Genomic DNA, 12,999 nt, shown 5'->3' with positions numbered 1-12,999 from the left:
ATAATCATAATCTGGACGCAGCTCAAAAATGATCCAATGCCCTTTGAAAGTGAAATACTATAGCATTGACGTTAATCCGTCTCTGTTAAGTATTATATTTCATAAGTAATTATAAATTATGATAATAATTGAAAAACGACCTACGGAGGAGAAAATAGTTATTTGATGGCTTGGCCATTTTGTATGTTTACCCACTGACAAAGAAAAGAACGGTTTATAATTTTAATGGTAGTTTTATTTGAAAAGTGAGGGATTATATGAACAAAACAAAAGTTTTTGGAGGAAGAAAAATCCCCATCGTCATGCAAGGAGGTGGCAACATTAGTTTTTGGGAGTGTTTCTCTTCGACGGGGAGATGACAACTTTACCATTTATTTCATATTTATTAGAAAAGTTAATCCATTAATTAACTGGGAGATGTAGATAGGAAAATAATTAATCCGGCGATACATCGAAGGGAGGATGGAAATCTTGGGTCACGAACTCCTTACTTCAGGCAAGTAACTAAAAATGGATCTTCTAGCAGGGAATTACCCAAAACTTACGACCATGGCAACAAAGGAGTGACTAAAGAAGAAGAAGTACATTAAGCCCATGGAGTGGCCTGCCCAGTCTCTGGACCTCAATTTCATCGAAAATCTTTATAAGTGGGCAAACGTACAAAATCTACAAGATATCAAATACTTATTTTTTTACACTGTAGATATATATTAATAATCATAATGAATACGGCTTATTATATTCAATCATAGAATGTTAGGAATTGAGTTTTTCTTCCCAGTTATGAGTCAAAATGATTCTCGTTGAAAGTAATATTCTATTTATTTTAAGTATTTCTGGCAAAATTTTATTGACTAACAATAAATTAAGAATGATTGTCATACCAATAAAATATTTAATAAACTTACTAAAACATTATAAGTTATAACACAACTTCTTGAATATTATTATGGCGTGTAAAATATAATACGGACTTGAGTACTAAAGTACTCACTGAATATTACAATTATATGTCATTTAAAGCGGGAGCGGTTTTTTGCATTTATTACAAGAAACTAATAACAAATAGAAGCTATCATCATTATTATTTCATTCTCGAGGTAGAATATCAGAATTCATTATCATATAAAAATAAGTAACCTGTTACTTCTAACTACGTATTTATTATTTTAATAAGTTTTAGAAACGTGTAAAGTTATATCTTGATGAAGTTTGAGATACATTATTGACTATTGATATTAAATCCTGGATTGCTGATAATAGTGGTAAAAAGGAATGGAGTTACGAAGAGGATTCGAGGTTTTTTGCCGTCTTTTTCATTATGGAACTATAGTACTGAAGACATTCAAACTAGAACATCAACTTAAAAATCGAACTTACGAGAGGAATTTAGTATTGTAAACAAGTAACATAATTAATTCATATTCTGAACATTCCAATTTGATACCGTGATATAACTAAGATCCTTATCCTTTGCAATATTCTACTCCATATCGTGAATCATCCAAATTTTGTGAAGTTTATGGAAATTTACTGTGGAAAAGTAATTCCCTTCGCTTCTCCATCAACGAGTCAATGGAGTCTCAAAGTAAAGATGTGTAATCCAAGATAAAGAAAGATTCAAAGAGTATATTTCTTGCTTTCGACGAAACTACATACACTTGACAGCGATACATGACAACAGTGTTGGTTGGTCCTTTAGATGGCTATTTTTGGATATTCCTTATCTCATTAATTTGGTATATGTTACAAACCCCGACAATAAAACGATTACATGTGTTCCTGTAAAAAGTATCAGGAACGTTCTTCGTTCCTATTTCAGAGGTGAAGAACTAAAAGTTTTCATTACTGATGATGCATCATATTGAATTAAATCAGCCGAAAACCTTTAAAACATTTTCTAAAGTCACTTGTCTAGCTCACGATTGCAGCAAAATAGTGAGAGTAATAATATTAGTAGTATTCATATCAATACATCAAATTGAGGGAATTGGTTCATGAAACCATCAATCACGATAGCGAATTTTTTATATACAAAAACACTCCTATCCTTAACTGTGATTTTTTGAGAGTTTTCAATGCGATGTTGGACATTCAATTATTAAACGTTGGAGATTTACTACGAAGATAATTAAATGATCTAATGTACCATACAAGTATTATTGTTATTATTTATTTAATTCATGACATTTTCAGGTACTTAAATTTGGCTATTGCAACCGTTGTCTACCATGATGGATGACAGTTTGGTAAATATAGACGTTGACAGCTGTAATAGGTATTAAATATTTAAAATTAAAGTAATAATTTATAATAGACAGCATCTTGGTAATATAAGTAGTAAAATTGGAAATGTCAATTGAAATTATTTATGAGACTAGTATACAGTTCAAAATTCCTCTCAAGAATTTGGTTTTTAATGTGCTTCACTACTTTAGACTTATTCAAAACTTTGATCCCATGACCACAAAAACATGTCAAAAACTTAGAAGAATCTTCTGAAATCAATATATTTTTTTTGAAATTATCAGCGATTAAAGAATACTTCACAATTTATATACTCCATAATAGATATTATTTATGTATAAAATATTAATGAATTTTGAAATAAAATAATATTACTTCTTTTTACATGTATTTGTATTTTAAACAAATTATACTTTGTTCAATGGAAAAGTGAATATTGGACTTGTAGGTACAATATTAACACAATTCAAAAGTTTGTTTTTTACTAACATTAGATTTATTTTTTACTAATACAGTAAACAATTTCATTTATGTTTTTATCAAACTATGATGAATATAAATTTAAATAACGTTTTTAAAATTTTGATGGTCTTGGCGATGACAATGGAATTAATTTTTGGTGTTCTTCATAATATTGAATCACAATTAAGAAGAAATAATTTATGGTATTCAACAATTTTACTATTTATCAATTAACCCTTGGATTATTAATGATATTAACGAAAATTATTTAATAAAAACGTGTTGATGACTTGGGATTCGATAGATAAACAATAGTTTGCTAATTCATAGGTTCAACTCTCCCCATGCCTTTTTTTCAGAGGATTACCATTATAAAACAAAACACCAATGTTGAACTCTGGGTCGTTTTCATCTTATTTGAGCATTCGGCAAGATGTTCATCCTTGATAAATACAAAGCAAGATAATGGGTCAATACTGAATATTTAATGCAATGGTGAAACCATTCATACCTATATAGTGTATACCAGTGATAGACACGGAGTCGGATTTAAGATTTGTGTATGCTTAACAAAGAAGCTAAATAACACTGCGCATTTGCTGGGGAGTTATATATGTAACTAAGTCCTCGATTGACTCAGATTTGAATTAAGGATATACATTGGAGTAACTCTTACCTAAGTTCTTCCTATATACGGGGTTGGATTTATCACAACTCACATTAGTGTTTACTTCCTTCCCAACGCTGTCTGAGCTGCAGATAGCTAATCTAATAATATGTGATGACAACTTAGCTTTTCTTCTACCAAAATTCTTCTAATTGTCAAAGTGGGAACATTAATTTTCGGTTTCTTTTTAAAAAAATATAATATTAATCCCTGGGGATAAGTCCAGAGACTCCAGATGTAAAGAAGGTCTATAATAAACTTATTTGTTTATAACCAAATATATATTTTTAGTTTGTCTGTTTATTAGTATGAATTTTGTATTTACACCATTATTAATTCTGGATTGGCTATTAATAATATTATGTTGTTCATCCTTCCTTTTTATTAGTGATTATTTTTGGACTATGTTTGGCAATGATGGCCCTAATATATTATTTCATTTGGTAACATTGATAGTTTCCCTCTTTTTTTATATTAATAAATACGTCAAAATTCGAAACACTCACTCTGAGTTTTAAGTTTATTTACATTTAGTTTTACATAATTATTAATTAATGTTATTAATGATTAACGTAAGTGTAATTCGTAAGTGAATTATCGTAAGTATATTAGATGTTTTATAATTAATAGAGATTTCTTTAATGCTTTATATATCTAGGATTGGATTCTATTTTTCTGGAATACTACGCTGTCATTGAACACTCCTGATGATGAGTGATCCTTTTTCACCCCTCAAGCAGCGTTTGTGCTCTATTCCAGAGTTGGAAAATGTCTCTACTGAAATTTTACTCAAATTGTGCCCCAAATCCGGAGCTTCTTTGAAGAAACTTGATGAGTTAAATGCTCTCGAGGCGCGCGTACGAGAAGTACGGCGAAAATATCTACAGGCAAAGCTGTATTTGAATTCTCTCGAAGAAATCCTTTTCTTCTCGAAAGAGGAAAATACAAACAAGGATTTAAGTCATTGTATATTGTTTGGAGGAGGGAAAATCCCTTTTATTAAGACACCCGATCCTTTCATGACTCGTAGCCTTTTATCCTCGTATAAATCCTTCCCCATACTGAGCTCTCACGAGCACCTTTTAAAAGAACCAACATGTCCACCTCTTACATTTTCTCCTCAACTAGATTTAAACTATGATTTATCCAATAAAGATATTAAAAAAGCTATATCTGCATTCTCCCTACTCATAAAACACTCCCAAACTGCTACATCTCATCAAAGAAATGAAGTTGAATATCACAGACTTAAGTTACAGGGTACTGATGCTAAGGTTAAAATGATGTACTACAGAATTCTACGTGATATATATGAGCCTCAATCTGTCAAAGCTCTTATTTCTATTTATAAATATCTCAAAGACTCTCTTAGTGAATTAAAATCATCCAAAGAACAAGTTTCATTATTGTTGAAGCAATATGCTGATGTGGATCCACGATTTTATACTGTACTGGAAACATATACACATTTGAAAAATGAAGTGTCGACTAGAGAATGGGCTATCAAAAGTATAGAGCATTGACTTGGGTATTTTTGCTAAGTTGGTGTGTATAAGTTATGTACAAATTGACATTTAGCATAATTTGCAACATCTCATTCAGACTTATTGCATTAAAAGTCCAGCCATTTCAATTATCAACTACTATTAATTGATGTTATCATTTAATTTTGAACAATTAAACTGACTCATTTATTTCTTAGTGAAAGAACTATGAGCCCTTGGATTATCTTTTGTGCCATATACCTTTATATATCTACTATTTTATAGAATTATAATGACTCTAAATTCTTCATTTAAAATGTTCATCTAAGGTTTGGCTACTACTTCTATATAATATATATTTAGGTTTTTATTTAATAATTATGTATAATGCTAAAGGCTTATTTCTTAATCTAACCAATGGATGTTCAGCTTGCATTGCTTATTTGATAAATTGCTTATAACATTTTATATATTCATTAATGAAATTATAACGATATTTATTACATTTTGCCATTTGAAATTTTCGTATCTGAAAAGGAAAAAAAACAACCAAAAATGATTCTTTACTCAATTAAAGTTTTATTATCATACATAGTATATATTTTGTCAATTCATTCCACAATAAAATGTCTTTTATTTATGCAGTTATATGAAGCATGTCATCAAAGGTGGAGTCAAGGTCGTCAGAAATTTTTTTGATTTTGAGTTTTTCATTTAAAAGATCTTCTTCTACTTGATCAATTCTAATATTCATTCTTTGAATATTCATGGTCGCATTTTCCTCTCGGTTCTCAGCTGCCTTTAGATTGTCAGTTAGATTCTTAATTTGGTTTTGGTAATTTTCTTCACGTGCAAGAGCCTTTTCTTCGGATACTTCCAGCTGCTGAAGATTTTGTCCAACAACGCGAAGTTCTTCCTCCAAATCTAAGATTTTCTTTTCACAGAGCGTACATCTATCTTCAGATCTCTCCAATTCACCTGTTGGAACAAATATTAACAAATTAAAGATAGTATTTCTTATGAGGCGTTGTCGTTTGAGTTATTTACAAATTAACAGTTTGAATACATAAATTTACATGGAATATTTTTGTATTCTAATTCTCTTAAATCAAAAAGGTATTAAAATACATTTGTAAATTGGCTTATTAATCAGTAACAAGTCTAAATCCTGTATTTTTTATATACAAATTTATTAAAAGGCGAATAATGTATTAAGTAATTGGAAAATAACGTTGTCATTCATCAAACGAAATCAATCATAGTTTGTTTACTTTTTTTATCTTTATCCATTTATAATAATTGTAGCCGAACATTTCATTAATGATTACTTTTCATTAATGACAATTTTCTTCTAGCTTTAAGTAGATTAGGTAGTTATTTGTTTTTGTTCAATTGATACTTTCTGATAAAATGGTTTATTCATCACTAATGAGGTTAAAAAAAAGAGAAATTGTCATACCTTCCATAGTGGCCAGTTTCCTTGCAATGTCCTCATACTTTCTTTCTGACTCCGCCATCGTAAACTTATCTTCCTTAAGTTGATTCTCCAATTTATCCCCTTGTTCTTCATTTGATGAGTTATTGTTTTCTAGGGCTTGTCTCTTTTTTACTGCAGCATCCGCTCTTTGGGAATGGCGTGCCAAATCCGTCACAGCTTTTGCCAATCTTTCTTCGGAGCGTTCAACCTCCTCTTCTAATAGTAGCACTCGACGACTTAGGGCCCCAACATCTCCTTCAGCATTGCTAAGTGCCTTTTCCTTCACTTCTAATTTAACAGTTGCTTCAAATAGTTGTTCTGTACATGAATCAAATTGCCCCTCCATGGTTTGCATTTTCTTTTGAATATTACGAACCTTTAAAATAAAACATATAAAACGTTTGCAGATAACCTCTTAGACTCATGGGATACCATACCTGTTCCTCGAACTTGTCAGCAATTTCATTGACTCTTCTAATTTCTTCTTCATAGAGGGATGTTCGTGAGGAAGCCTCTTCTGTGGCTTGAGCTAATGAAAACATTTTACTCTTAATTGAGTCCATTTTGAATCAAGAAGCAATCAGAAGTGATGGTACGATGAACTATCTGAAAGATTCAATGTGATAGTGAATATGAAAAAATTAATAATTTTTCATTTTTTCTCTCTCGAAAGATCAGGTATGTGGGTTATTAACGAGTGACATTAAATGTGTTAGAAACTTTAGAGCTTGTACTGTTTCTTTTCTTTTACGAAAATGTTTAGGAAAGTATGTCTGATGGACAAGCGGTAGAAAAAACTCGAATTCTTTTAATCAAGTGAAAGCTTACATAAAATTATGCTGAACCAGCAAAAAAATAAAAAAATCATCAAGCCAACTTTTGAAGCATTTTATATGCATTAAATTATTCTATACGACTATTAAATATTATATGAACCTTTCGGCTTCGCTCGTCCAACGTTAAATGACGAATTTAAATTGTCAAACACTTAGATTATATAAAAAGCTCCAAGTAACATGGTATATTAAAACGACATTAAAAAAAATATCGGCTAAATCAATACCCCAAAATCCGATATATATGTACTGTTTGAAGACCATACAGCTTTTATTTTATAATAAAATTCTCTATCTTGCACTGTTTTTCTCGAATCTTTGACATCACATACATCACAAGCTACTTTTTTTTATTTCCCAAGTGCTAGAACAGCCGATAAACTCAGTTTTGGTTCCACTTTATTTTATATTCTCGACATTTCTGTAAAAATATGTTTTTTAAGAAAATATTAACCATATAGATGCCTTGGCGTTTGGGGCAAAAAATTAGTATTCTATAGTGTAGGTATAAGACTATATTTTCTTTAACTACAGTTGTAAATTATAATAATTTTCTAGCGGGCGAATTATTTGTAGTTGGAAATCTGAATAAGCATTGGTGTTTTGTCCTATAATGGTAATCCTCTGAACAAAGGCATGGGGAGAGTTGAACCTATGAATTAGCAAACTATTGTTTATCTATCGAATCCCAAGTCATCAACACGTTTTTATTAAATAATTTTCGTTAATATCATTAATAATCCAAGGGTTAATTGATATATAGTAAAATTGTTGAATATCATAAATTATTTCTTCTTAATTGTGATTCAATATTATGAAGAACACCAAAAATTAATTCCATTGTTATTTAAATTTATATTCATCATAGTTTGATAAAAACATAAATGAAATTGTTTACTGTATTAGTAAAAAATAAATCTAATGTTAGTAAAAAACAAACTTTTGAATTGTGTTAATATTGTACCTACAAGTCCAATATTCACTTTTCCATTGAACAAAGTATAATTTGTTTAAAATACAAATACATGTAAAAAGAAGTAATATTATTTTATTTCAAAATTCATTAATATTTTATATATAAATAATATCTATTATGGAGTATATAAATTGTGAAGTATTCTTTAATCGCTGATAATTTCAAAAAAAATATATTGATTTCAGAAGATTCTTCTAAGTTTTTGACATGTTTTTGTGGTCATGGGATCAAAGTTTTGAATAAGTCTAAAGTAGTGAAGCACATTAAAAACCGAATTCTTGAGAGGAATTTTGAACTGTATACTAGTCTCATAAATAATTTCAATTGACATTTCCAATTTTACTACTTATACCTATAACCAAGATGATTGTCTACTGAAATATTCCACTCCATTTTGAGAGTTGTCCAAATTTTGTTTAGTTAATAGAACATAACACTATAAAAGTAATTTACTCTCGCTTTGCATTACCAAATAAATGGAGTCTCAAACTAAAGAAGTGTTATCCCAGATCCATTAAGCATTTGAGGATAAGGACCTATTTATTTAATTAAGAGAAACTAGAGACTCGACGGTGATCCATGACTGCAGTGGTGATTGCTCCTTAAAATGGTCATTTGTTGTGTCATCCTTATATTATTAATTTGGAACGTTCTTGCCTCCAACTTCAGAGACAAAATAGTGAAGGTTTTCATTAACAATGGAGCAGAGTATTCCATTAAATTAGCCGAAAACCTTAAACAACAATTTCCAATTATGTTATATATTAGTTGTTACGCTTATAGTCTGAACAGAATATATATTCTCTGTCCTGATTACTTCTAAAATACAAGCACTATCATCTTTGAAGTGAATATTTTTTCTAGAATTCAGGTGATATAAAACAATTCACTATTACACTAAGCACATCAATTCAGCCAAAGATTAAATTAATTTTATAGATGAAAACAACGATGCAATCTAAAAAGAAAAAAATATTTTGAAGAATAATCCCCTTGTGTCAGAAATAATGTTTATTCAACAAAATTTGAATCCAACCCGGGTAAATATTAAATCATTGAAAGACAGATTGCTGCTACTCCCAAGTGTATCTATCGTTGAAAGTCTATGACAAGATATTCATTTTGAACCTTTCAAAACTAATTGTTAGGAGGAATCGAGAAAGACAAGGGATACATTAAATTGCGAGAATGGCCACTTGAGACCATTAATCACGATATCGAGTTTTTTTTAAATACAAAAACACTCCTAGTGTTAACTTTGATTCCAAAAGAGTTTTTATGTCGGACATCAATGTACCAAAAAAAGTCCCGTCTGACGGAGGTTCAGATGAAATATATGATAATAAAATAAAATATACAGAAAATAGCTGATTGACCCCATATGTTCTAAATGTAGTATTATTAATAAATAATCATAAATTATTACTTTAATTTTAAATATTTAATACCTATTACAGCTGTCAACGTTTATAATTACCAAACTGTCATCCATCATCGTAGAGAACGGTTGCAGTAGCCAAATTTAAGTACCTGAAAATGTCATGAATTAAATAAATAATAACAATTATACTTGTATGGTACATTAGATCATTTAATTATCTTCGTAGTAAATCTCTAACGTTTAATAATTCAATGTTCCACTTCATTATCATAATATTCTTGGCATAATTTTGCGTCAAACTGAACCTTTATGTCCAACATCGCATTGAAAACTCTCATAAAATCACAGTTAATTATAGGAGTGTTTATGTATATAAAAAATTCGCTATCGTGATTGATGGTTTCATGAACCAATTCCCTCAATTTGATGTATTGATATTAATACTACTAATATTATTACTCTCACTATTTTTCTACAATCGTGAGCTAGACAAATGACATTAGAAAATGTTTTAAAGGTTTTCGGCTGATTTAATTCAACATGATGCATCATCAGTAATGAAAACCTCTGAAATAGGAACGAAGAACGTTCCTGATACTTTTTACAGGAACACATGTAATCGTTTTATTGTCGGGTTTGTAACATATACCAAATTAATGAGATAAGGAATATCCAAAAATAACCATCTAAAGGACCAACCAACACTGCTGTCATGTATCGCTGTCAAGTGTATGTAGTTTCGTCGAAAGCAAGAAATATACTCTTCCCTTCTATTTCTTTGAATCTTTCTTTATCTTGGGTTACACTTCTTTACTTTGACATTTTATTGACTTGTTGATGGAGAAGCGAAGGGAAGTACTTTTCCAGAGTAAATTTCCATAAACTTCACAAAATTTGGATGATTCACGATATGGAGTATAATATTGAAAAAGATAAGGATCTTAGTTATATCACTAAAAAAATTGGAATGTTCAGAATATGAATTAACTATGTAACGGGAATAATGAAATCAAAATGTGAAAACAGTCACTATTTCAGGAACTTCTTCGATATAATTCCTACAAATGTTTAATTTGCTCACCAAAAATCAATCATTGGAAATTAATAGACCAGTACATTCGTCAAAGAAAAGAAAAGAGCCCTTTGAAAAATATATACCATAAAATTAATAGCTTTAATCCAATTAGGAGTGAATATTTATTTAGTTCCTTACAGTTACTTATATATGAAATAAATACATAAAGTTAATATGGTAGAATAAAAAATATAATAATAATTTAAACATGTTTTGGGTCAGTATTCTAAAATACACATAACTACAATTTTTTTGTATGTAACGTGATAATTATTCTCTAATGGAATAGATTTGTAAAATTATAAAAGGTAATATTTAAAAAAAAAATAGTAAACACATTACACAAATCCTTAAATGGAGGAAACAATTATTATTTAGTTAAGACTTTATCCAACATTCCTTGAGTGAATCAACCTTCAATATCACTCTTAGGTCAAGAAGTAATTCATGAAATGTTTAAAGTCTATATTATATTAATTCATGTGAGACTTGAAAGATTACGCTACAAAACGATATGAGCTCTTATATTTTTTCGTGAGTCAGTCCTTGGTCACTAAAGGGCATACTCCAAGGGTTGAACTTCTTTACGATCATCATCTAGAATATTAAATGAAGATGAGACCCAGGTTATACCCCGTTTAGAAGTCCTTAAGAAATAAAGAGACAAGGTGATGAATATACATATGTATTCTTCTTGGCAAACTAACGTTGTTCATGAATAAGAGATAGATTCACACATAAAAAGTCGTGTAGGCGAATAATTAATTAGATTATTACCCATAAACTTTCATCAAAATCAGGCAGTTTTCAATGCTATGTAGATATACAAAAGATGCTTTCTGAAAAGAGGCGCACTCTCCATGTAATTAGTACTCCAGGCCTTTGACAGAATTTAGCGACAAAATCTCAGATCTTTTACGGTTTCTCCTCAAGAAGGGTAATAGTAATTGAAAAATAGTCCCATAACAATCTTACATCATTAAGTTGCGTCCTTGGAATCCAAGAACTCTTATTAAAATTGACCTTAACATCAAGGATTGTGTATAACATCAATGCTAAACACGAGGAGAGTGAAGTAAGCACATTGCACATAGGCAGAGGCCTGCAAAATTAAGTAATCTAAATAGGTTTTACAACTTATCTGAAGTTGGTACCTTAGATATGAAATCACAGATGACAATATTTTAGTAAAAATCCTCGATCCTGATGTCTAACCGAAGCATAAACATTAAATTGGTAAACTTTATTTCACCATCGAAATTTGAAAAAAACGAAGAGGGCAGGAAAGAGTTAAAAAAAAATATAATGCAGCAGAAAGATCTAAAGAGCATAATAATAATCTTGGTCAAGCCAAAATCTCAATGAATTAACGGATTCTAATTTAAATGAAGAATAAACTTATTAAAGAAATTTATTATTACACTACATCGAGAGTTTTAATAATAATAAAACATTTATTGCTACATTTCAAATAAAACATACAATCAGTACAGGCACATGTAAAAATAACTTTAACTTTTGGTGCTCTCACAATAGTTTGCCGGATTTAGTGTCCTACAGCAGTCCGTCCAGACCGGTTTGTAGGGATGGTGCATTGTTCAGCTAGTCACCTATATCAAAATTCATTAAAAAACCGGATACGCTGGAGACGGAATGTCCTTGAAAAGGTTGAATATTGTCTAAAAGCTGTGTCCTCTCAATCATAAATTTAGGGCATTCATAAACAAAATGAGTTGGTTCTGCATCTCTCAGGCCACCCCCACGACATAGTGGGATAACTTCATGGTGCATGAGATGATAATGTCGGCGTAAGAGACAATACCCAGAAGTTCACTTTGCCTTTCAAAACTCCAACAGATGCTTCCACCTTCCAAGTCTAACTCTTGGGAGCATCGCATGGCTTTGCCGGCAATAATCAAGGTTCGACCAAAGTGTCTGCCTTTTGTCTATGTAATGGGCAGATACCTTTTCCCTATTAGATGATTGTGGGATTCCAAAAATTCGCGTAGGAGGTTAATTCAGAGCTCCAGCTTTGGCTAGCATATCAGCCACCTCATTTCCAGTGACATTACTGTTACCTCTTACCCAGCAAAGGGAGAGTACCTCAGTAGCTAACGACCTCAAAAATTTTTGTATCTCGGACAACATAACTCTTTGTCTCTATCGACTGTAATACTCCAATTGGTGCTTGAAAGTCTGACGAGATACAAAATCCTGTAGATCCCCCATTTCTCAAGATTGTTTATAATCCAAGAAAGAGTCTCTTTTATCCAGGCATATCGGCTTAGTAAACAGTGTTTTGAGGAGTGAGGGTTATGGAGGCTTCCCTCAATACTTGATCACCTTTAGTGATTACAAATGCCGAACCAACGCTTCGGTCGCTCCTCGATCCAT

At 30.7% G+C, this 12,999-nt stretch overlaps 1 protein-coding gene and 2 long non-coding RNA genes across 3 annotated transcripts; 1 reads left to right on the top strand and 2 right to left on the bottom strand.

Moving 5' to 3' along the window:
- The first annotated feature begins 3,739 nt into the window (after window positions 1-3,739).
- LOC121116694 (uncharacterized) lies at window positions 3,740-5,487 on the top strand. Its single transcript, XR_011779757.1, has 2 exons — window positions 3,740-3,975; window positions 4,035-5,487. It is a non-coding gene; the product is annotated as an uncharacterized lncRNA (long non-coding RNA).
- On the bottom strand, window positions 5,438-7,021 carry LOC121116693 (tropomyosin). The gene is made up of 3 exons (XM_040710987.2): window positions 6,775-7,021; window positions 6,320-6,713; window positions 5,438-5,838 (listed from the first exon to the last, which is right to left on the bottom strand). The coding sequence occupies exons 1-3, from the start codon at window positions 6,898-6,900 to the stop codon at window positions 5,498-5,500; spliced, it is 861 nt and encodes a 286-aa protein (XP_040566921.1). The 5' UTR covers window positions 6,901-7,021; the 3' UTR covers window positions 5,438-5,497.
- A 1,180-nt stretch (window positions 7,022-8,201) lies between these two features.
- LOC121116724 (uncharacterized) lies at window positions 8,202-11,599 on the bottom strand. Its single transcript, XR_005863926.2, has 2 exons — window positions 11,383-11,599; window positions 8,202-11,307 (listed from the first exon to the last, which is right to left on the bottom strand). It is a non-coding gene; the product is annotated as an uncharacterized lncRNA (long non-coding RNA).
- Window positions 11,600-12,999: the final 1,400 nt, after the last annotated feature.

The sequence above is a fragment of the Lepeophtheirus salmonis genome, chromosome 4, assembly GCF_016086655.4.
Source record: "Lepeophtheirus salmonis chromosome 4, UVic_Lsal_1.4, whole genome shotgun sequence".
NCBI lineage: Eukaryota > Metazoa > Arthropoda > Copepoda > Siphonostomatoida > Caligidae > Lepeophtheirus > Lepeophtheirus salmonis.
This window is presented reverse-complemented; position numbering and strand designations above follow the sequence as displayed.